Source organism: Nyctereutes procyonoides, unplaced genomic scaffold (assembly GCF_905146905.1).
Source record: "Nyctereutes procyonoides isolate TBG_1078 unplaced genomic scaffold, NYPRO_anot_genome, whole genome shotgun sequence".
NCBI classification, from domain to species: Eukaryota; Metazoa; Chordata; class Mammalia; order Carnivora; family Canidae; genus Nyctereutes; species Nyctereutes procyonoides.
This window is the reverse complement of record NW_026575151.1, coordinates 7,679,109-7,703,162: the sequence shown is the minus strand read 5'-3', so window position 1 is coordinate 7,703,162 and position 24,054 is coordinate 7,679,109. Positions and strand designations below refer to the sequence as shown.

At 40.1% G+C, this 24,054-nt stretch overlaps 1 protein-coding gene across 3 annotated transcripts in view; it reads right to left on the bottom strand.

The window, feature by feature from the left end:
- Window positions 1–594: 594 nt before the first annotated feature.
- The window catches only part of RASGEF1B (RasGEF domain family member 1B), a 42,487-nt gene continuing 19,027 nt past the window's right edge, over window positions 595–24,054 (bottom strand). For all 3 annotated transcript variants that reach the window (XM_055312956.1, XM_055312955.1, XM_055312957.1), the window contains exons 5-14: window positions 19,916–20,128; window positions 19,355–19,429; window positions 17,897–17,992; window positions 17,673–17,775; window positions 16,513–16,592; window positions 15,119–15,214; window positions 6,368–6,463; window positions 5,891–6,014; window positions 4,635–4,707; window positions 595–1,964 (exon numbers count right to left, since the gene is read on the bottom strand). In XM_055312956.1, coding sequence (XP_055168931.1) covers window positions 1,940–1,964; window positions 4,635–4,707; window positions 5,891–6,014; window positions 6,368–6,463; window positions 15,119–15,214; window positions 16,513–16,592; window positions 17,673–17,775; window positions 17,897–17,992; window positions 19,355–19,429; window positions 19,916–20,128 — 981 coding nt within the window. In that variant the 3' untranslated portion in view covers window positions 595–1,939. The remainder of the gene's footprint in view (window positions 1,965–4,634; window positions 4,708–5,890; window positions 6,015–6,367; window positions 6,464–15,118; window positions 15,215–16,512; window positions 16,593–17,672; window positions 17,776–17,896; window positions 17,993–19,354; window positions 19,430–19,915; window positions 20,129–24,054) is intronic.

The following is a 24,054-nucleotide window of genomic DNA, read 5'->3' as shown; positions in this document are numbered from 1 at the left end:
GTTAGTGGAGCCTGGATGTAGACAGTTGGATGCAAAAGAGCACAGCTGTCACAGCAACAACAGAGGGGCACAGAGCTCTGGGAGAGGCATTCCTTGGGGAAAGGCGGCAGTATTGCGGGGTGCCTTCCTGCTCTCAGCAGATGCCAGGACCATCACCTGAGACCTACAGAACCCATATCTGCACCTAAACAAGATCCCTGGGCTGTTTGCAAGGTGAAAGGTTATACCAAAGTTGAAGAAGGCTTGGCAGTCTGGTTTAAAGCTTGGATTCTGGAATCAGAAGGCCTCCTTCAAATCTTTGGGCCTCTCAATTGCTATGGGACCTTGAACAAATGATGATGATGTCTTTTCCCACACCTAAAAAATGGGGATGGTGATCTATGCTAAACACTTGCAAAGTGCCTGGCAAGTACTATTTATTAAATGCTTGCTGTGATCCATTTTTAGAAAATTAATGTCCACACACACATACTCCTCAAGGCTACTTCCTCAAGGACAGACACCCTCCTAGCCAGTCACAGGAGTTGAATTACTTTGATAATAGCCCCCAACCCCAATAACCCCTTCCATAAAAGAAAAGAGAGACGCCACAACTCCTGGCCGCAGAGTGTAAAATATATTGATGGTTGTAAAGGGACAACTTGGAGACATTTTAGGTCTGCTGAGATGGCGTGCAGCATACATACATGCTCTGTTTTTTGAAACCATGTCATTAAGTTCTCAAATACATCTCTGTTTTGAACATGATGTTTTGTTTTTTTTCATTAGCATGGTTTACTACTCTACAGTTTCTCCTAGAGTAAATAAATATAATGGCTGCTTGCAGAGCAACTACAGACTTGAGATGTTTAACAAGGTGAACTATTTCACAATTAGATCGACCTTTGAGTTAACAGCAAGATGTTTTTCATTTCTTTTCATTCACTGCTGCACTGGAGCGGAGGCGGGGGACTAACTTTTCCAATTTATTCTTTGTTCACATGTTTAGTCACCAACAGACTCCAAAACGTAATGAAAAATAACAGTCTGTTCAAAAAATTAAATTGTAATTAGGCTGTGCGTTTTTCCAAGACCCTTAAAGTCAGATAATTTAAATTTACAAGAGGAAAAAAAAATAGGCATGATGGAAAACTAAGCAACAACAAAAAACTACTGAAAAATCCATCTGTAGAACACAGTGGTCAGTTGTAAACAGCTCAAAGGGCAGAGAAAACAAAAAGTCCTTCTAGAATGTTAAGTAGTCTAATGACAAACTCTGCTTTTTTTCCTAGTGGCTATTTTCCTACCACAGTGTTGAGCTTCATTATATTAAATAACTTATATGGGTAAAAAGGAGTTTGCTAACCAGCAGCCAACTCAAAATCTTGCAGGAAGAGGGAGGAGAGGAATTCAAAACACAGCACACACTAAGGGGAAACGAAGTCCAGAATCGGCATTCAACCAGTCTTACCCCTCCTGGCAATACCATGGAGCTGAAGGTGGGATCTACATGGAAGGTTTTCTCCCCTCCCTCTTCTCTCTTTTTCATTTAAGTTAACAAAGAAACATGGGCTTCCTAAGAGCCAGCACTCAGCTGGGCAAGTCCCATTAGCAGCAAATGTTCAACCAAATAAAAAACACACGCACACAAAAGAAAGCTCCATCCAGGTGCAGAGCTGTGATTCACATGGAAATTCCAGAAGATGAATCATGTGCAGAGCCGGGATCTGTAGAGGATTCTTTCTCAAGTGTCTTCAGTGAACATTTCCGTCTCCCCAAATCTGAGTCAATCTGTCAGCTGTAGGAAATAAGTTCCCCATCTACTCCTGAGTGAGCTTGCTTGTGGGGACTTAGCAGGATATTTTGTAGAACTGGACACCAAAAAACAGGCCAGCCCCTCAGTAATCTGCGCATGACACAGCAGCAGCAGCAGCAGCAGCGACCGTCAGCATCCCGTTCCTTACACTCTGCCTAAGAGGTTGGACCTGAGTAATAAAGAAGACAGGATGAGAACGAATGTGGTAGATTATTTCAGTTAGTATTAAAATGTCTTGCCTAATATGAGTTTCACCTTTCCTAGGCCTTAAGTTTGATTACAGATAGTTAAAAAGAAGAAGGTGCCTGGGTGGCTCAGTTGGTTAAGCATGTGACTCCTGATTTTGGCTGAAGTCACGATCTCAGGTCCTGCATGGGGCTCCCTGCACAGGGAGGGAGTTGGCCTGAGATTTTCTCCCTCTCCCTCTGCCCTACTACTTCCACTCCCTGCCGCCCCGCCCCCCCACGTATGCATGCTCTCTCTCTCTATTTTTATTTTTTTTAATTTTTATTTATTTATGATAGAGAGGGAGAGAGAGAGAGAGAGAGAGAGAGAGAGAGGCAGAGACAAGCAGGCTCCATGCACCGAGAGCCCGATGTGGGATTCGATCCCGGGTCTCCAGGATCGCGCCCTGGGCCAAAGGTAGGCGCCAAACCACTGCGCCACCCAGGGATCCCTCTCTCTCTCTTTAAAAAAAAAAAAAAAAAGGAGGAAGAAAAAAATACTAAGCATTGAAGTCCTTGTGGTTCTTGTGCTAGTGATTGCTAGTCACTTCAAATAAATATTTATTGAGGAGACGGCAAAAGCTTTGTTTATAGGTAAATCTTTGAGTGGCTTTATATCAAAACAAAAACAAGACAAGCAAGTCATTAATTATAAAAAGCTTTTACGTCTGCACTGGTCTTATCACAGATGGACTTACTGAGTAAATAAAAGCACCTTCACATTCCATGCTCATTGAGAGCATTTAAAATAGCCAATGACCAGAAAGGTGTCTACCCTCAGAGGTGTAGCTGTCATTGCCACTGTTGAGCCTAAGTGTCTGAATGAATGGCACGAGGGCCAGCAGGAAAAGGGTCTATGGAAAATTATCAAATTGCCTTCAAAGTTAATGTACATACACATTTCAGGTAGGTAGCATCATTCTAGAATAATTAGTCTCTGTATCCACTTAACACAGGTGGTTTTACAAATGATCATAGCCTATTTTCTCTTCTTTATCCTCTTGGTGATTGCTATGCTTTGGTCAACTCCTGCAGGAACCCAACATCATTCCCCAGCAGGGCAGGTACACATGCTCAGTGATGTGGCAGACATGAAAGACCCCTTGCTTGCCCTCAAGAGGGTTACACTGTAGTAGGGATAAGAAGCAATGCACTACAAACCGACATGTTTGTAACAGGAGAAAAGAACTGCCTTAGACTCCTGGGGAGATATGGGTCAGGAAGGAGAAGACATTGGAGTGAGGCCTTGAGATTACATAGGACATGGAAAGGGCGGAGTACTTGGCTTACACCCAGACTCAAAGGAGAGTTTGTTCTTCAAGGCTTCTTAAAAACAATTTTCGTGTGTAAACTAGTCTGTAACATCAAGAATACATCTTCATTGTATTTATATACGTATTTCCATGTATATCATTCTATTTGTGCCTGGGCTACTCCCTCAATGAATGCTTATCAGAAGCATTATTACTGAACACTTTTGAGTACAACTGTGGACAGATTCATGGATTTGTGTCTGAATTTAAGCCAATACAGGGCACTCTCTTTTTCACTTCACATTTCTAAATCCTCCACTAAAGTCTCTAGTCACATTTCAACCCATCGAATGTTAACTGTTATTGTATATTCTGTGTATGGTACATAGAGATATGGGAAGACTCCCAAATGACTTTGGGAAGAAGAGAAAAGTGCTTGCCCACTCTGATATAAAAAGGCATATGTTCCCAGAGTCTCTTAGTAGAAATACAAATAGAGCAATTTTGATTATATGATTACTATATCCTGGGCTATTTTACCTATTAAAATAAATATCTTAAACGGTTAAAATATACATTTACGTATTTACCTATCCTTGTTTTTTTGAAAATACATTTGTTTGAAAATACCAATAAATTAACACAATTTTTAAATTTGAATAGATTCTGGATTATGTTTAAAGTCCCAACTTCTGGGTCACCTGGATGGCTCAGTTGGTCAAGCATCTGATTCCTAATTACCACTCAGGTTATGATCTCAGGGTCGTGAGACCAAGTCCTACATTAGGCTCTATGCTCAGCACAGAGTCTGCTTAGGATTCTCTTCCTCTACCCACCCTCTCAAATAAGTAAATCTTTAAAAAAAAAAAATAATGTTCCAACTTCTTCTTTCTCTCAAACCAAAGAAGGGACCAAGACCCAGTTGCCAAGAGAGTGACACACTCAGATTTACTGAACCTACTGGTACTTGGGTCTCTTTTATCTCAGGTCAAATAAAATATTAGTGTTAGAACTATTCATAAATAGAGTCTGAACTTGTTATCTTTTAGATGAAGACAATGAGTCAGTGTTCTTTCTACCATACATACCATGGGGTAATTTCAGTTCCTAACTCCAAAAAATAATGGGAGAAAGAAACGAGAACAGAGTCACTGTATATATGACAGTGTGAAAAAGTGAAAGGCGATAAAACTGAATGATGGCAATGAGGATTCTAAGCCACAAAGATTCAGGTGGCAAGACATAAGGAACAGAGAAAACTTGGAACACACAGGGAAGGACTTCCTACAGAAAGCATGTGGCTTTCCTCAAGTCCAACATGGCCCATCGATCAGCATGGCAATAAGCAGCCTGAAGACTTACCTTAAGGACTTCCATCTGTCTTTCTCTACATGGTTTTCAGGTCCCTCACTCTCATAGGAAGCCAAGTAGAGCGCTACAATCAACCAAAATTAAGAATGCATTAACCCTGAGGCCTTCTCCTGGTATATTACCCACCACCATCCATCTCCTGTTTAACATGAGCTAAACCCTAAAGTGAAACTCTTTAAAATATCCAATTACAACTGAGAAGCATCATAGTTTCATTAAGAACACAAAATATCACTTTGCCTGATTGACCATCTCAACAAAAACCCAAGGGCCTCTAGGCCAAAAGAGCACTTAATTAACTAAGTTTATGTGGGGAAATAGCTTACAAATGCAAGCCACATGATGCTATCATACGCTCACATTTATGTTCTCTGTGATGAAGGGGTGGGGAGGGGCATTCTTTCCTGATAGCCTTGATTTTTTAAAAAAAAAAACCTTTCGTAACTAAAAAGCCAGATTTTTTTAGGCCTCGTTCTTCTAATATTTTCTCCCTATTTTTAAATCTAAAAGAATTTCATTCAAAGATTTTAAGAGCTCACTATTAATCCTTTTAGGAGAGGTTAATAACAACCAAGCCCCCTCTGAAATGGGTAATATTAACGCAAATACACTTCAGTCATTATTACAAATGCTTTCAATCTATCATGAGACATTGTTATTTAATAATACTATTGATTTCTAGAATACTAGGATATAAAAGATCAAAGGAATAAATCCCTAAATCTTTTACAAACTTTAACTCTCTTCTCATCAATTTTTCTCCGTATGGACAATCACTGTTTCTGCCTCAAATTCCTTAATATTTAAACAGGTCAAGATTTTCAGCTACTTTTTCAAATAGCAACAGGTACCAACTAACTAGTTTTTTTGTTTTTTTCAAATTACTTTTAATATCAACATACCACAAACAAAATGCCCTTTTTCTCCAACAAAACAAGTCCAAACAAGGGGAAAAATAAAATCCTTCAAAATCTTTCCATTTGTGCCTGACGTTCTCTAGCTCTAGTATTATAAAGAAGGTTTAAACACAGAAATAATCGATTTATGGCTGGAAAGTGAGTGCCTGAGAAATATTTTAGGGATAAACCATATAGTTTTCTGTGCAACAGAAAACTCTTAAGAAGGAAAAGGTCAGAAGACAGGCCTCATGTGATATGAGGAACCAAGCACCGGGAATGTATACAGCAATGTCCTAATGGCAGGGCTTTTGGATGCTGGTGGCAGCTCCAGCTGGAAGGCTCACTTACCATCTTCACTGAAGACTGGTACCGTGAGCAGATACTGCAAGATCTTCCGGTCCCTCTCAAATGGGCACTCGACCTGCTTCCATGTCATGAATTCACTCACTTGTTTGGCCAGTTCCCAAAATTTCTAAGAAAAAAGAATTTAAAAGCAGCCATAAAAAATCATGAGCATTCCGTTTAATGTTTCCCTCTGACTTCTAATCAACTGAACTATGTAATTTTCTTAATTTAATAAAAAACTAGCCATAGGTATTTGTGAAGAACAGGAAAAAAAATTTACTCAAGAACCTCTGGATAATAATTAATAATAATGTTGCAGCTAATTTATTCTACTCAGTATTGTTATTTGCTTAAAAAACAACAGAGAAAGAGAAAACTTAGTTATAGAACTTCAGAATCTGCTTAGGCTGCCTGGCCTGGGATGGAATGTTGGAGAGGAAGGGCCCTCTCTGTGCTCAGATTCTTACAACCCATCCTTACCTCAAAGTTGACATGGCCATTTGGAAGGCGGTTAGCACAGCCCTCATTGAGGAAATAAATATCTTTGATTAAAAGACTGAAGAACGGTATCACAATCTAGAGAAAACAAAAGATTTTGGTTTGCTTGCAAACGAATATTCAGTCTCTCATCAAACATTACAAGAAATTCAGGAACAACATTAGTTCTGGATTACATAAAAGGCTACAATGAATTAAGATACAGTGTTTTGTTCACTAACCATGATAGCAGTTTCCTCCGTTAGGTAATTTTGCTAAAGATACAAATGCTATTAATAACCAAAACCTAGCATAAAATATTATGATCTCCTAGCATTAGGAGGTGAGTGGCTTCATGTAGCTTCTGCAGTTTTCCCCACTGCAACAGCATATAATAAATCTAAAAGTTCTAGCTGTAATCAATGGAAGAAGATCTAAAAGAACTCTTGCTTTTCATTCAGCAACCTCTTAGTTGGAGCTACGTATCAACAGAATACCTGTCGTGACAGGTATGAAGATCTTAAGATCTCCCCACTAGATCTGTACTGTTCTATCATTTAGACTTCTACATTTTAGATGTATTTCTTTTCAGATGAACATTTTACCCTTGAAGACACTGCTCAAGATAATGTGAAAGCTCAGGGTTCTAGGTAATAGTTGCTGCAAACTTCCTATTGGGTAAACCTGGCCTTCATAAGACTGAACAAGTAGGCACCTGTTCTCATGGGAAATCACTTAAGCAGTACCTTGCACAATATATTGTGAGATGTGTCCAAGTGAAGGAGGAATATAAATGTGTAAATTAGAATTAATGGTTGTTTGAAAAACAGTAAGCCTCTGGTAGGACTTTACTGCCTTGGGTCTTTAATTTGATGAGGTGGTATTTCATTAATTAACTTAAAATAATAATCTCTAAGAAATTATCCTAAATCTTACTAAGCCCCATACTGAACAAAGAACAAAGCTCAGACATGGTAACTTTCACCTTTCCTCAAATGCCAACAAATTTTTGAAGCTTTTAAATTTGCTACAGTGCAAACACTCCAAACACAAGTTACTGGCCCTGTTGTTTACCCAAGAGCAGGTTTTTGAAGTTTCCCTAAGCTGATGACTCACTGGGTGGTACATCTACACTTAATGAATGAGAGGTCCGGAAAACATACATTTGGGCTCATACATAAAAATATGAAGTATCAATTTTTACTTCTAGATATAAATTCAGATTTTCCCGGAGGTTACTGAAAAAAAAACAAGTTTTGGTTATTTTTTTATGCCACTGGTCGCTGGAAAAGCCAAAGTGAAACTGTGGTTTTGACAGCATTTGGTATTGTCTGCAGAAGTCTCTCAAGCTGAATTGGTAAAATCCCCCTCATTACCTTCTCCTTCAAATATTACTGGCTAATCCTCTATTATTTTAGGACTAAACAGCCACAGTAACAATGAAAATGCATGCCTGGACCTTGTTCCTCCAATGGGGAAGCCTGTGTTTTGGAGTCCATCAAAACTCAGCTTAAAATATGGCCCCACAATTGACTGGCAGTACAAGTCAGGAGTCTATTAACGGTGGCCTGCAGCCCCACCCAGGCCCATCACTTGTTTTAGTATACCCCAGGAGCCATGCATTTAACACTTTGAAATAGCTAGGAAAAAAAAAAATCAAAATAATACTTCATGAGCATGAAAATTACAGGAAATTAACTTATAGTGGCCAAACAGCTTTCCTGATAAAGAGCCATACTCACTCTTTCATCTATGTGTTGTCTATGTCAGAGCTGAGTAGTTGAACGAGAGGCCGTATGGCCCACAAAGCCTAAAATATTTATGATCTGGCCCTTAAGGGGGAAAAGTTTGCCCTGGTGTAAGTCTAACATACTAAGAAAGTCTACTTTCCTCCCCTAAAGATGGGAACAACAATAGCTACCTCACCAAATTGTGGTGAGCATTACATTAAATACAGGTCTGACCTCAGTTAAGCACTCCCCAAAAACCAATGGGGCCCTTAAAAAGGGAAAGATATTATTAATGCACTTGAAAGACAACAAGGATATATCACCACAAGGGAAATGAATACTAAGTTACAATCACGATATTGTACTTGCATAGTGTAACAGTTTTTAAGTAAGAACTTTCTCTTTATTCTCAGTACTGGGTGCGTGAGATTCAAGTGGTGCTGACCATTCTGTCTCACATTGATATTTAAACATTTCATAACTCCAGATCATGTGCCTCTAGCTGAGGCACAGAGGCTATGCTTTATGTAATATTCACATTCATGGTGCCTCCAAGATGATCCTATATATAGAGAGAGAGACAGAAACTTCACACCTAAGAGCGATCATCTGGTATTTGTCTTTGTCTGACTTATTTAATTTAGCATAATGGCCTTGAGGTTCATTTATATGTTGTCACAAGTGGGAAGATTTCATTCTTTTTTATGGTTGAATAATATTCCATTGTGTATCTGTACCAGAATTTATCCATTCATTTATCAATAGACAGGTTGCTTCTATGTCTTGGCTATTGTAAATCATGCTGCAATAAACACAGGGGTGCAGAGATCTTTTTCTTTGGATAAATAGCCAAAAGTTGAATTGCTGGACTGATCCACTAATGGTTTGAATCACTCTTCCAAGAATATAGAAATATATATAAGAAACCTTCTTTCCATTCTGTTCCTTATGCCCATATGCCAAAAAGAAGTCTCATAGGCTTTTCTTTTCTTTTTTTAATTTTTATTTATTTATGATAGTCACAGAGAGAGAGAGAGGCAGAGACATAGGCAGAGGGAGAAGCAGGCTCCATGCACCGGAAGCCCGACGTGGGATTCGATCCTGGGTCTCCAGGATCGCGCCCTGGGCCAAAGGCAGGCGCTAAACCGCTGCGCCACCCAGGGATCCCTCATAGGCTTTTCAACTTTCAATTTACTCATCAATAGTTCTCTACACATCTGCAGCCCCTACAACAAATCTAACATAATAAAAATCAGGAGATTATAAGGACTTTGGATTTCCAGGCACCAAGGTGGATGTATGGGTTACCAATAAGAGGGAGCAAAAAGTCTGGTCTCTGGGAGGTCCTGCCAATGATCTCTTTAATAGGAGAACTTCTCAGGTAATAATGTTTTCTAATTCCCTTTCAAAATATTCTTTTTTTTAAGATTTTATTTTTTTAAGTAATCTCTGTCCTCAATCTGGGGCTTGAACCCATGACCCCAAGATCAAGAGTCATAAGCATGCTTCACCAACTGAGCCAGCCAGGTACCCCTCTTTCAAAATATTCTTAATTCAGGGACTTGGCAAATATACCTTACAGGCATTATCAGTTTCAAACCTAGAAATAAATGCTGTTGAGCAGGAACAAGTCCTCACAAACATAAATGGAACAGTAAAAGGATTTAAAACCATGTAATCATATGAGAAATGGTTAAAAACCTGGAGGCACAAGTACCCACAGGAAAAATAGTTATTTAAAGATCATTTAAAGGCCTCTGTGTAGAAGACAGAAGTGATTTGTTCTAGGATATGGTACCTAGAGATGTGCCACCTTGGCCACATAAACTTTGACAATTTGAAAGAATATTAAAGAAGCCATTACCCGAATCCTGTAATGAAGATAAGGAGATTTTTAAATTACTTAGGAATAAAGAGAGTTTATCCTCACTTCAAAAAAGGGAAATTAAATCCAAATCTCTTGCATAAAAGATGCATGTTACCCAGAAATGTTTTCATTCAAAGCCTTTGAGACCAAATGTGAGAAAGAAATGGCATTTCTTTTAATGATGGTGATTTCATCTGTTTTATGAACTAGAGAGTACAATTTATATGCTCACAGAGAACTGGTTTAAAAAAAAAAAAAACACAAGGGATGCCTGGGTGGCTCAGTGGTTGAGTGTCTGTCTTCGGCCCAGGACATGATCCTAGAGTCCTGGGATTGAGTCCCACATCAGGCCCCCTGCATGGAGCCTGCTTCTCCCTCTGCCTATGTCTCTGCCTCCCTCTCTCTCTCTCTCTCTCTCTCTCTCTCTCTCTCTCTGTGTGTGTGTGTGTGTGTGTGTCTCATGAATAAATAAATAAAATCTTTAAAAAGGAAAAAAACCAACAAAATGAAAGTGGACAGAATTTATTAAATGATGTAAAGGGTAAATACTTTGGACTGTTTTCTGGAAAAAGCTATTTAGAGTCCCACAAGTATAGCCTCTCTGGGGAGCTGGACTTCTACAGAAGGACTTTGGCCAGGGCTCCAACTCCCTGCTAGAGATAGGATTCTAAAGCTTCCTGGCTCTCCCAGAGGGTCCTGCAGAGAGAGCCTTGCATCCAACTGGGATGGGAGTGAGAGGATGCAGATGGCACCCCATGTGCTGATTTCCTGAAGCTTAAGAAACTTCTGATGTGATTTTTTTTTTTCAGTCTTGTCACAGGAGTGCTGATACCTGAGCAAGTAAAATTTCGAAGCTGGTACACCCTGTCGGCTGAATTGAGATAGTTATCCCTGCCTCATCTCTTCCCTGACTTTGCCTCTTTATTAAAAAATAATAATAACATATTTATAGTATCTCTCAAATGTTCTCAGCACTAATATTTTGGATTTTTCTTGAGAACCAATTTAACATTTTCAAAAGGTGGAGTTTTTGTGTTTGTTTTTAGTTTAGATCACTGAGGCTGAAGCTTTTTTTTTGCAGAAGTGACTGAGATGCCCTGAAATGTTTTTTACCCTCATTTCCAAAAATTTGTGGAAGATAGTTTCATTTAAAAGATGGATAGAGGGCAGCCCTGGTGGCGCAGCGGTTTAGTGCCGCCTACAGCCCGGGGTGTGATACTGGAGACCCGGGATCGAGTCCCACGTCGGGCTCCCTGCATGGAGCCTGCTTCTCTCTCTGCCTGTGTCTCTGCCTCTCTTTCGCTCTCTCTGAATAAATAAATAAATTAAAAAAAAAAAAAAAAAGATGGATAGAACCTGAACAAAAAATAACTTTTATCAAACAACTTCATCAGCCTATTTACCATAACCAGGTAAATAACATGATCTCTAAATGTCAAAATGACTTTTCCTTTTCACATAAGGATATAGGACACTGACATGGGCCAGGAAAGGACCCTCAGAGTCGAGGGTATGAGAGATCCAGGAGAGTATTAAATTGTTTACGGGGGGAGGGGGCGGGGCAAGATGGCGGAAGAGCAGGGTCCCCAAATCACCTGTCCCCACCAAATTACCTAGATAACCTTCAAACCATCCTGAAAATTTACGAATTCGGCCTGAGATTTAAAGAGAGACCAGCTGGAACGCTACAGTGAGAAGAGTTCGCGCTTCTATCAAGGCAGGAAGACGGGGAAAAAGAAATAAAGGAACAAAAGGCCTCCGAGGGGGAGGGGCCCCGCGAGGAGCCGGGCTGAGGCCGGGGCGAGTGTCCCCAGGACAGGAGAGCCCCGTCCCGGAGGAGCAGGAGCTGCACCAACCTTCCCGGGCGGGCGGAAAGGGGCTCGCAGGGAGTTGGAGCAGGACCCAGGAGGGCGGGGATGCCCTCGGGCTCCCGGGGACACTAACAGACACCTGCGCCCCGGGAGAGTGCTCCGAGCTCCCTAAGGGCTGCAGCGCGCACGGCGGGGCCGGAGCAGCTCGGAGGGGCTCGGGCGGCGGCTCCGCGGAGGGGGCTGCGGGGCGGGAGCGCGAATCCACCAGCGCAGGCCCCGGAGCACAGGGCGCCGGGACACAGCCCGGGATCCGGCCTCCCCCGGGACAGGCAGAGGCCGGGAGGGCCCAGGACAGCGAGGACGCTCCTGCCCCGAGCTGAGCAGATCAGCGGCCCCGCCCCGGAGCCTCCAGGCCCTGCAGATGGAAAGCCGAGAGCCCCGAGCCCCGTAGTTCCTGCAGAGGCTGAATCCAGGCTTCCAGAGTTGCCTTAACAACTGCAACTGTTCCTCCTGAGACCTCACGGGGTAAACAACCCCCGCTGAGCCCTGCAGCAGGCAGGGGCAGAGCAGCTCCCCCAAGTGCTAACACCTGAAAATCAGCACAGCAGGCCCCTCCCCCAGAAGACCAGCTGGACGGACCAGTGATACTCCCCCGTGTTCCAATACAACTTGTTTTTGGCCACTCTGCACTGAGCAAAATGACTAGAAGGAAAACCTCACCTCAAAAGAAAGAATCAGAAACAGCCCTCGCTCCCACAGAGTTACAAAATCTGGATTACACTTCAATGTCAGAAAGCCAATTCAGAAGCACTATTATACAGCTACTGGTGGCTCTAGAAAAAAGCATTAAGGACTCACGAGACTTCATGACTGCAGAATTTAGATCCAATCAGGCAGAAATTAAAAATCAATTGAATGAGATGCAATCCAAACTAGAAGTCCTAACGACGAGGGTTAACGAGGTGGAAGAACGAGTGAGTGACATAGAAGACAAGTTAATGGCAAAGAGGGAAACTGAGGAAAAAAGAGACAATCAATTAAGGGACCATGAAGACAGATTAAGGCAAATAAATGACAATCTGAGGAAGAAAAACCTACGTTTAATTGGGGTTCCCGAGGGCGCCGAAAGGGACAGAGGGCCAGAATATGTATTTGAACAAATCCTAGCTGAAAACTTTCCCAATCTGGGAAGGGAAACAGGCATTCAGATCCAGGAAATAGAGAGATCGCCCCCTAAAATCAATAAAAACCGTTCAACACCTCGACATCTAATAGTGAAGCTTGCAAATTCCAAAGATAAAGAGAAGATCCTTAAAGCAGCAAGAGACAAGAAGTCCCTGACTTTCATGGGGAGGAATATTAGGGTAACAGCAGACCTCTCCACAGAGACGTGGCAGGCCAGAAAGGGCTGGCAGGATATATTCAGGGTCCTAAATGAGAAGAACATGCAACCAAGAATACTCTATCCAGCAAGGCTCTCATTCAAAATGGAAGGAGAGATAAAGAGCTTCCAAGACAGGCAGGAACTGAAAGAATATGTGACCTCCAAACCAGCTCTGCAAGAAATTTTAAGGGGGACTCTTAAAACTCCCCTTTAAGAAGAAGTTCAGTGGAACAATCCACAAAAACAAGGACTAAATAGATATCATGATGACACTAAACTCATATCTGTCAATAGTAACTCTGAACGTGAATGGGCTTAATGACCCCATCAAAAGGCGCAGAGTTTCAGACTGGATAAAAAAACAGGACCCATCTATTTGCTGTCTACAAGAGACTCATTTTAGACAGAAGGACACCTACAACCTGAAAATAAAAGGTTGGAGAACCATTTACCATTCAAATGGTTCTCAAAATATACCCTAAAAACTACAGAACACTTCTGAAAGAAATTGAGGAAGACACAAAGAGATGGAAAAATATTCCATGCTCATGGATTGGCAGAATTAATATTGTGAAAATGTCAATGTTACCCAGGGCAATTTACACGTATAATGCAATCCCTATCAAAATACCATGGACTTTCTTCAGAGACTTAGAACAAATTATTTTAAGATTTGTGTGGAATCAGAAAAGACCCCAAACAGCCAGGGGAATTTTAAAAAAAAGAAAACCATATCTGGGGGCATCACAATGCCAGATTTCAGGTTATACCTCAAAGCTGTGTTCATCAAGACAGTGTGGTACTGGCACAAAAACAGACATATAGATCAATGGAACAGAACAGAGAACCCAGAAGTGGACCCTGAACTTTAAGCTCAACTAATATACGATAAAGGAGGAAAGACGATCCACTGGAAGAAAGACACTCTCTTCAATAAATGGTGCTGGGAAAATTGGACATCCACATGCAGAAGAATGAAACTGGACCACTCTCTTGCACCATACACAAAGATAAACTCAAAATAGATGAAAGATCTAAATGTGAGACAAGATTCCATCAAAATCCCAGAGAAGAACTCAGGCAACACCCTTTTTGAACTTGGCCACAGTAACCGGAGAAGGACAAACAGTGTATGTTCTCATTCATTTGGGGAATATGAATAATAGTGAAAGGGAATATAAGGGAAGGGAGAAGAAATGTGTGAGAAATATCAGAAAGGGAGACAGAACATAAAGACTTCTAACTCTGGGAAATGAACTAGGGGTGGTGGAGGGGGAGGAGGGTGGGGGGTGGGGGTGAATGGGTGACGGGCACTGAGGGGTACACTTGACGGGATGAGCACTGGGTGTTATTCTGTATGTTGGTAAATTGAACACCAATAAAAATTAATTTATAAAAAAAAAAAAATTGTTTACGGGGAGAGTAGATAGAGTAAGGACCATTAATTTCTCAGACATCATCCCTGTACTTTTTCTACCACCCACATATCCAATTAGTAACAGCAGGCCTAATGCTACAGCAACTAACCTACTTTCTGAAAATAAATGACTTAACCATGGGAGATAAGCTAATTCTTTTAAGAAAAAAAAAGGCTACACTAAATCAGCTGTCTGGTGCAGAACTGAAATGTTTATTTTCCATTAAATCAGATTACTCTAATGTTATCAGTCATCTTAACATATGACTTAATTTATTGCTTGAGAAACAACTGAGACATATTACAAAATGATCATTTAAATAATGCAATAATAACACAGTAATATCCATTTATAATGGATAACAACATGGTACCTTCCTTTAGCACTCTCCTTCTCTATGTGGCAAGGCATCAACATTTCTATAGTGTATCAACTTGTCTCTTAGATCTGAACAGGTAAAAGCAGCTCAGTGAAATAGTTCATGCTGCATTTCAACACAATACATGGCAACTCTGCCATGAATAAAACCCCTTTATGCACATACCTTCTCTCTGCTGCTGTGAGCAGTTAAAGACCTTTGTGCTGCCCCACGAAGAGCTGTCCGGTAATTGTAGAAATTACTTGAGGGGTCCATCTGATGCTGTCCACAGAGAGAAAAGAGTATTAATCATTTATTTCTCAGTGGCAGAAAGTTGGTAAGATCATACTTTTAATACTACATTAAAAATTGCAATAGGCCAGGGGCATCTGGATGACACAGCTGGTTAAGCCCCAGACTCTTGGTTTCAGCTCAAACCCTGATCTCAAAGTCATGAGACTGAGCCCTGTGTAGGGCTCCATGGCCTGGCTAGATTTCTCTCTCCCTCACCCTCTGCCCCTTCCCACTGCTATTATCTCTCTCTAAAACAAACAAATAAATAAATAAATCTTTTTAAAAAATTGCAGGAGGTGAGAGAACTCATTAAGGATAGGATTTACCCCTCTCACACACACTTGTAGGCATAAAATACATCAGAACACAACTGTTTTCTTTGCTGAGTTTTGGTTCATTTAAATAAGCTGATGTCAGCTTCAGTAATGTCAAACCTAGACCAAATTCTTTCCAGGTTCACTGTTGAGATTAGACTTAAAACTGATAACAGAGAATCAAACATCGGCATGAGAAACTAGTTCTAGGTTTCATCTGAAGGTTATGGATCGGTTAATGGATCGGTTAATGGATCGGTTAATGGTTAGTCATGCATGGTGATCCAACCCTTTGTAGTGACCTTGCTCTTTGCATTTGTTAATAAATAATTTACAAATAACTGAAGCATACTATCTTATAAGAAGGAAAAGAAATTTATTAGGTAATATAAATCAAAGCATAATGCAATATATCCAGTGATACTTCCCAGTTTGGATGAAGACGTAGGAAAGAACATTTTTTACATTATCTCCAAAGACAGCTGATTCAAAACACCAACATGCCAAAGTAATAATGACATTAATATGACCCAAACACAAATGCCTTTGCGTATAATTCTGACTATCCTCAGAATTACACTAGAACAGCTTCTGCACAGGTTAGCTAAATTTGCTGAAAGGATGGTGAATTAGTATATATCTACAGGGATGGGAACTCTTCCCCTGGGACACTGTAAATAAATGAAATTAGTAGGCCAACACTGAAGTAGCACTCCCAATGGTTCAGGATCCAAATTCCAACCTGGCAAATAATGGGATGTAACAGACAGGTCACCACTTCCTCAGTCAATTCACCCCAAAATGGACACCTCTGCCTATGAAAGGACCGGTCTACAACTGATTTATTCTCCCTCCTCCAATGCTAACCCCCTTCCATTCCCCGTGTCTGTAAGGAGAGATGGGCAAGCTGACATAGAAGAATTCCACTTTCTGGGGGTAAAATGTTAACAGCAAGGCATCAGCTTCACATACCTCAAGAACATCAAACTTTGCAGTCTTCACTTTGGCCCAGGTTTTTTTCAGTCGAGAGACTGGGCTCATGTTCATGCCAGCTTCCCATTTAAAATGGAGTGGGGAAGAGAAAAAGTTGAAATGGACAAATAAGTCATCTGAAATTATCCTCTAAAAAAGTGCTCATTACTAAGTGTAAATAAGTTACCTTAATAAAAAAACTTCCAAATAGAAGGGAAGGGAGAAGAAATGGGTAGGAAATATCAAAAAGGGAGACAGAACACGAAGACTCCTAACTCTGGGAAACGAACTAGGGGTGGTGGAAGGGGAGGAGGGCAGGGGGTGGGGGAGACTGGGTGATGGGCACTGAGGGCGGCACTTGATGGGATGAGCACTGGATGTTATTCTATATGTTGGCAAATTGAACACCAATAAAAAATGAATTTATTATTAAAAAAAAAAACTTCCAGCTTTCCACAGCAGAAATACCATATTCCATACTCCTATCAATAATATATGAGAATTCCTTTTGTTCTTCATCCTCGCCAATATTGGGTTCAACCAGTCCTTTTAATTTCAGTTATTTCAGTATGTGAAATGGTTTTACACTGTGATTTTAATTTGTATTTCTCTGATGACTAATGATGTAGAGTGTGTTTTCATATAATAAGATATTATTATAAATATCACATATATATATTATAGAAAATAAGTATACGAAATTATATTTTTTTGAAGTATCCAAGTATCTGTCCTTTTTTTTCATTGAATTATTTGTCTTCTCATTATTGATTCATTGGGTCCTTTATAGAGTCTGGATATAAGTTCTTTTTCAGCTATATGTACTACAAATACTTTCTCCCATGACATGGCTTGTCTTACATTTTCTTAATCATATAAGGGAGAAAATTAAGTAATCTTCCGTTACCTACAGAAAGACAAACTCACTGAATGCATTCCATGAATGCTCATATAGTTAAAAAAGAGTATACACACTTGTATAACTTTGATATTTAAAGCATTCTGAAAAAAATAAAGCATTCTGAACATTCTAAAACAATTCAGAATTAAAAAAGTAAGAGTTTTCATTAATAAAACTGTACTAAATGTAAATTTTTAGAGGGCACATTTCACCAGGACCTATAAAACCAAAGGACACATATCTTCCAGAAAACACTTACAGATTATTGCCATCAAGGAATTGAAGTTGCCAATGTTAAAACATTCCCGAGCTACGTCAATGAAATACTCGATCATTCTTGCTCGGTGCTTCTTCTTTACAGGCTGTATAGAAAAGGGGAGAAAAAAGAGGACAGTGACCCAACATGGAGACCAAGAGCTGTAAAATAAGTATATGAAAAAATAATAGAGAGAGTGAGGAGAAAGAGAGAATTCATTTTCTCACCATACAGATTTCCGTGGCAACCAAGTAGCTGAGGCGATTGAACCATTCCACATAAGCCTCTAAGTTTCGTGTTTTCTTCCGTTCACTGTAGCAACTCTACAGAGAGAGCAAAGTGAGCAGAGGAGTTAGAGACAAAAATGGGTGAATTAGGCTCTCATTTTTGTCAGACATGGGCCTTTATGGAGCAAGACAGCTTTCGAAGACAAGGGGATGGAAACAGAGAAAGAGGAAATCACTAACATTCTGGACTCCCTTTACAGAAATATCACAATCTCTTAGTACAGTCCAGTGAAGCCCATAAGGTCTAGAAGTGTACTCTGATGCATTCCAAATGGTATCCTTCCCTCCCAGGAAACTAAGTTGCTCTCGATGGGAACTGTCCTCAGAAGCATCATTCAAGGGTTTGGGCTAAGTTCTAAAACAATCTTGACTGATTAATGGGGTATGAATGCCAACTGCTAGCAACAAAGCAAGAAGCAGCTGAGAGAGCAGGGGACTAGGACATTTTCTTTTAAAATTAAAGATTCTGGAGCATCATGTAGCAAGAAACTAAATATCTGCCAAGGAAGGTAAATGGAAGTCTATGACATCACAGTCTTTAGTATGGTGAATGGCACATTATTCAAAAGCAAAAAGAGTTAAGCTCATCTTGGAGTTCAAGGCCAAGCTTGAACAGGTTAATTACACCCCTCTTTTCTTCCTTCCAGAAGAAACTAACAAACAAAAAAGTCCACTAGCCTTCTACTGCAAAACCTAATCCTTGCTTCCTGTACTGAGGGAAGCTATTCTTAGGCCGGAAAACAGCTGTTACCCCTAACTCCCAAAGGGGGGGCTTTCATTAGTGGTTGATACAGTCTTTGCCTAACAACTCAAGATGCTTCTGGAGGTCACTGGGGGAAAAAATTCTTGTATGTTCACCAATTTTATAGTTCATGCCCAGTGTTATTTACTTTACATGTGGGCTTCACTCAGGCAATAAACTTGTCATGAGGGATTTACCCTTAAAAAAAAAAAAAAGAGAGAGAGAGGCAAAGCAGCAGAGACCTTTACTCAGCACGCTGGATGTGTATGCATCCTGTCTTTACTGCTCATTATTGTTGAATCATGAGCAGAACATTCTCTTGTATTTTTTTTCTGACTTCACCTGCTAAAACCATTATGCTTTTATCTTCTGCCTTCATCACCACAAATCCTGCATCTATTTGCTTATTAAATTTCCCAAGAAGGAGGAAGAAGACGCTGAAAGTTTGTGATAGGGTAGGAATACAGTGATGGCACTTGAAGATCTGGCTTAAGAAAACGTAAATGAATCAGATGTGGCTAGTGAAAAAAATTTTTTTCTGATTTTAAAACCTAAGACAAAATAATTCCAATTTCTGCTTCTGGTACCCACTATCATAGGCTGAGAAATTCCATTTCCATTTTCAGGGCTGACCCCTATGTAGGTAGGCTGATTACCTTGTCATTGTCCAAAGGGTCCTTCTGTACAAATGCCTGAACAAATTCTTCTGGCCCAATATAATTGAGCCTCTCCTGAAACACAAAACCAGGTCAACAGTATTAAAGAAAATGAGAAGAAATAGACCGTTAATTCTTTCTGCTGACTTGGCACTACCCCTCCTTTTTTATGCAGCTTATAAAATGACCCTTTAATCTTAAATACTGTCATCATCTTCAAGATCTGAGCAGAGGTGATTTTCTGCGTAAGACAATGCTATATGACATAGTGAAAGGCTGAGCAAGTTATGGAAAAGTAGAGGAGGAAGATGAGGTAGGTCAATAAATTTGCCCTCCAGTCTTGGGTATTAGTGTTTATTTTAAAGTGAATTCGCAGAATGTCAGAAACGTTCATATTCAAATGTCTAAGCAAAACATATTTTAGCTATTTCACATATTATTTCCCGTTTGGATTATTCCAATAGAATCTCTTGTGACATTTACTACCAATAAACAACTTGTGTGGTTGCCACAGCAAAGCAGATCTGTGGTTGCGAAGGTCAAGGATGACAATGACCATACCAGCTCTACGTGAGTCAGCTGCTGAGCCAAAGTGTAAGGGTCACTGCAGACAGTAATGATGTCCCTTTGTATGGACTGTGGCTTGGTCTTGAGAACCGTGAGCCGATCTGTAGACGTGGAGCTGATTTTTGCCAGGACTTCCTCGTACTGGCTGAGTGCAGCAAGTTTGCGGATTAGACACTGGATCATCTGTTGGACATTCTTCCTATAAGTCTGCCAGGGAATAAGCAAAGGATTACATCCTCACTTTGCATGTCTACGTTCACCACTATGCAAACTCAGAGTCTCTGTACTAAATGCTTTTATCTGGATGTTGGAGAAACACCAGGGCAGTTACAGGACGACTCAGCCTAGGCCTAATAGTTTAAGAGAGACATGTAACACATAAGGTGTTTTTCAGACTTGTAAAATTTAGCTCTTTTTCTCAGGCTGCTCTTGCAAGTATAATTCAAGTTGAACCACGAAAACCCCACAATGACACTTTAGATTAGCTACTACTCAGAACTAACTGCTCTCTGGGCTGGCATAAGAATGTACTGCTTTATTTTTGGTAGGTTAAAATACATTGATCTCAACTCAGAGCATCCTCTTCCTAACACTTTTTCTTTGGAGTCACCTTCTTGATTTTCCCACTCCTCTTATGCCCAGTCTCATTAGTCTACAAGCACGGACACCAACCTGTCAGAAAATACTATTACTTCCTACTCACCCCCCCAACCACCTTCCCGACTTCCATGTGTAACATGGGTTCTCACAAGGAAGCAGTGGATATTCATTTTGGTATCTGACCTCCATTTGACTCACGTCCATTTCTCTCATATTATGAATCAGTGCTAATATTTGCAACCAACCATACTCTTCCACGTGGCAATTCTACTCATAATGCTATTACCATATGCCATCTTGTTTGCTACTGCATTATGCTACGACCACAACACTTAAGATAATTGGATTTAAAAGCAGTTCAGGTATTAGAGATAAATTTCTTGACTTTTTACAACACTCATTAAGTTAAAGAAATAGCAATCAATCCATCCCTTGGGTACTCTTATCATAAGTTATGGTGTTCTTTTATTCCTCCTTTTCTAGCCCCAAACTGCTAAACAACAATCATCCTTGCAGGTAAATTACCTGAGAAAGGCACACATGCTAACATGGTCCTTAAGTGAACAGCTCCAAAGGAGGACAGTCCCAGTGAACTTAGATATAGAAAGATCTATGGTTATGCTCCCTGCTTAGTCAGCCCCTTTTTAAAAGGTACTACACAATAATACTTTGAGATTGTTTGAAAACTGAATGGCATCTTACCTACAAGTATAAGAACCATATTATTTTACAGAGGTAATTTGGCTTACCCAAGCAAATTACAAAAACTCAAATGACTAGACATTTGCATACTTAAGGCAAATTACAAATGCATCTGGAAATGATCAATTCTTACTTAGTTAAGGCGAAAAAGCATATATAGCCTTCTTTTTCTTTTCTTTTTCATTACTTGTCTGGCACATATTCTACTCAGTTCTTTAAACTGGTCCATTAGATGACCTTTTTTTCTCTATATATTCACAGCCTACCCTAAATCATTAATGAAATACTTAAGTGTTTAAAACGTGTTAACCTTCAAAAAAACCTATTTTCCACACAGCATTATGATTATCGGTTTAGGAGATGCTATTTGGAAACAAGCCTGTCACTCAAAGAAAATGTCTTTTTCTTTGGAATATGAAGGAGATCAGCACTGAATTTTAAAACCCTCGTGGTGGGGTGAAGTAGGGGACAGGGGATGGGTAAAACAGGTGAAGGTGGTCAAAAGATACAAACTGCTAACCATAAAATAAGTAAGTCCTGGGAATGTAATATAGCATGGTACTATTGTTAATAATAATATGTTGCATTTTTGAGGCTTACTAAAAGAATGAATCTTAAAGTTCTCATCACAAGGGAAAAAATTCTGTAACTATGTGTGGTAATAGATATTAGTAAGACTTACTGTGATCATAATATATACAAATATCAAATCATTATGTTGTACACCGAAAACTAATATGTTATATGCCAATCACACCTCAATAAAAACAATAAATAAAAATAAAACAAATCCCTTGTCCCTATATCCCTTGTTCTTCTACTTTCATCATCTTTAGTTACATTAAAAATCTATGGACTTAAAATGGTTTCTTCAGTCCCCTGTCCCAAATGTCATAATAAATATTTCCAGGTGATTCTAGTATAGCAAAGCATCAAAATCAATGCTCTACAGGCATATCTGGTGAGAGATTCTTATTCTACATTTTAAAAAATGCTTTTTTAGGGAAGAGGTCGAGGAATGTATAGTCAAGGATTCAGCTAGTAAGAAAAAGCAGTGAACTATAACTATACAACAGAGTATAGGGTAAAGAGTATAGGGTAAAGCTATTCAAATAATAAAGAACTAGTCTCTGGAACGCCTGGGTGGCTCAGCAGTTAAGTTTCTGCCTTCTACCCAGGGCAGGGTCCTGGGATCGAGACCCACATCAGGCTCCCTGCATGGAGCCTGCTTCTCCCTCTGCCTATGTCTCTGCCTCTCTCTCTGTGTCTCTCATGAATAAATAAATAAAATCTTTATAAAAAAGAACTAGTCTCTGACAGAGATAGAGAGACACACAGAGAAAGAATATGTATGTATGACCTCTTTTAAAGGTTTCCTGCTGCCATTTGACTCCATTCCAAGCTTTGTGTTGTTAAGCATGCTTCCTTACTGAGTCATGAATTGCTAAATATGCACTTATTCTTTTTTATAACTTCAAATGCCAGTGACAGTAATTACCTAGCAAATAAAGATAGAATAAAGACCAGCCCCTTAAGGAAGAGAAAATTGCATTTTACCCACTATAGTCATTTGTCATCTAATTCAATCATTAGCTCCATTTCATGTTTCTTGCAGGCAAGTCCTAATAAGCCACTTCATTTTGGGCAAATCCCCAGGGGGGAAACATATTAAGCCAAATTATGCAGAACTGTCCTAGCAGATTCAGCAGAACCCGACAAAATTATATATAGGGTGCACCTGGATTCATTGACTGCCAAAAAAATCCCTAAAGTTTCAGGCAAGAAGCAACAAGTCTCAGCCCAAGCCCACACTCCTTCCTGTGGAGGGACATATTTTTTTCCTATTCCAGTAACTGATTGGTTTGTTCGTTCATTCATTCATTCATTCACTCATTCATTCACTCATTCAAACACTACTGAAGGGATGCCTGGATGCCTCAGTGGTTGAGTGCCTGCCTTCGGCCCAGGGGTGATCCCGGATTCCCGGGATGGAGTCCCACATCGGGCTCCCTGCATGGAGCCTGCTTCTCCCTCTGCCTGTATCTCTGCCTCTTTCTGTGTCTCTCATGAATAAATAAAATCCTTAAAAAAAAAAGAAAAAGAAAATAAACACTATTGAATACCTATTAAATGCCAGGCACTGAGCTAGTAGTTAAGGATGCTGTGATGAACAAAGGGGGCACAGCAAGGAGTCAGGAAAAACAAGTCATAAAAAAAGCAAGTAATTACTAACCACAGAATGCTATGAAGAAAACCGTTAGTGAAAGCCAACAGTGAGAGGGCTGCAAGGTGATTGAGGTTGGGGTGGTGAGGGAAGGTCTCTCTGAAGAGAGACACTTGAGCGCATCACAGACACATGGCCCGCCAAGCAAAGAACTGAGGAAAGAGCATCCACTGCAGAATTTTAGAGCTGACAGGGACATTAACACAGCGTTACCCCTACAATTTACAGAACTGAAGAAGAAGCGAGGAATTTAGGGAACTTGCCAAAGTACACTCAGATCAACCAGATGGCCAAGTGTGGCCCTGATTTCAAATACTGGATTGAAGGAGCTGAAGTATCTCACTGTAAAACCCAACCTGATCAAGGTAGGGGGCACTTGGCTGCTCAATCCCTAGGTTAATCAATTCCTTGGTTCGACTTGGTTTATCTTCTCACCTTCTCTTTTCACACTCAAAACCATCTGAAAATCTCAGGGTTTATCAAGGATTTGCTATTAACACAGGAGTGCTGACAAGAAGCCAGGTTAGAAGGCTGTTTGGCCCTTTGTAGTTCCAACCAACTCTTGAATGGCTTGAGCCTATTTAAAAAAAAAAAAAAAAAAGACCGG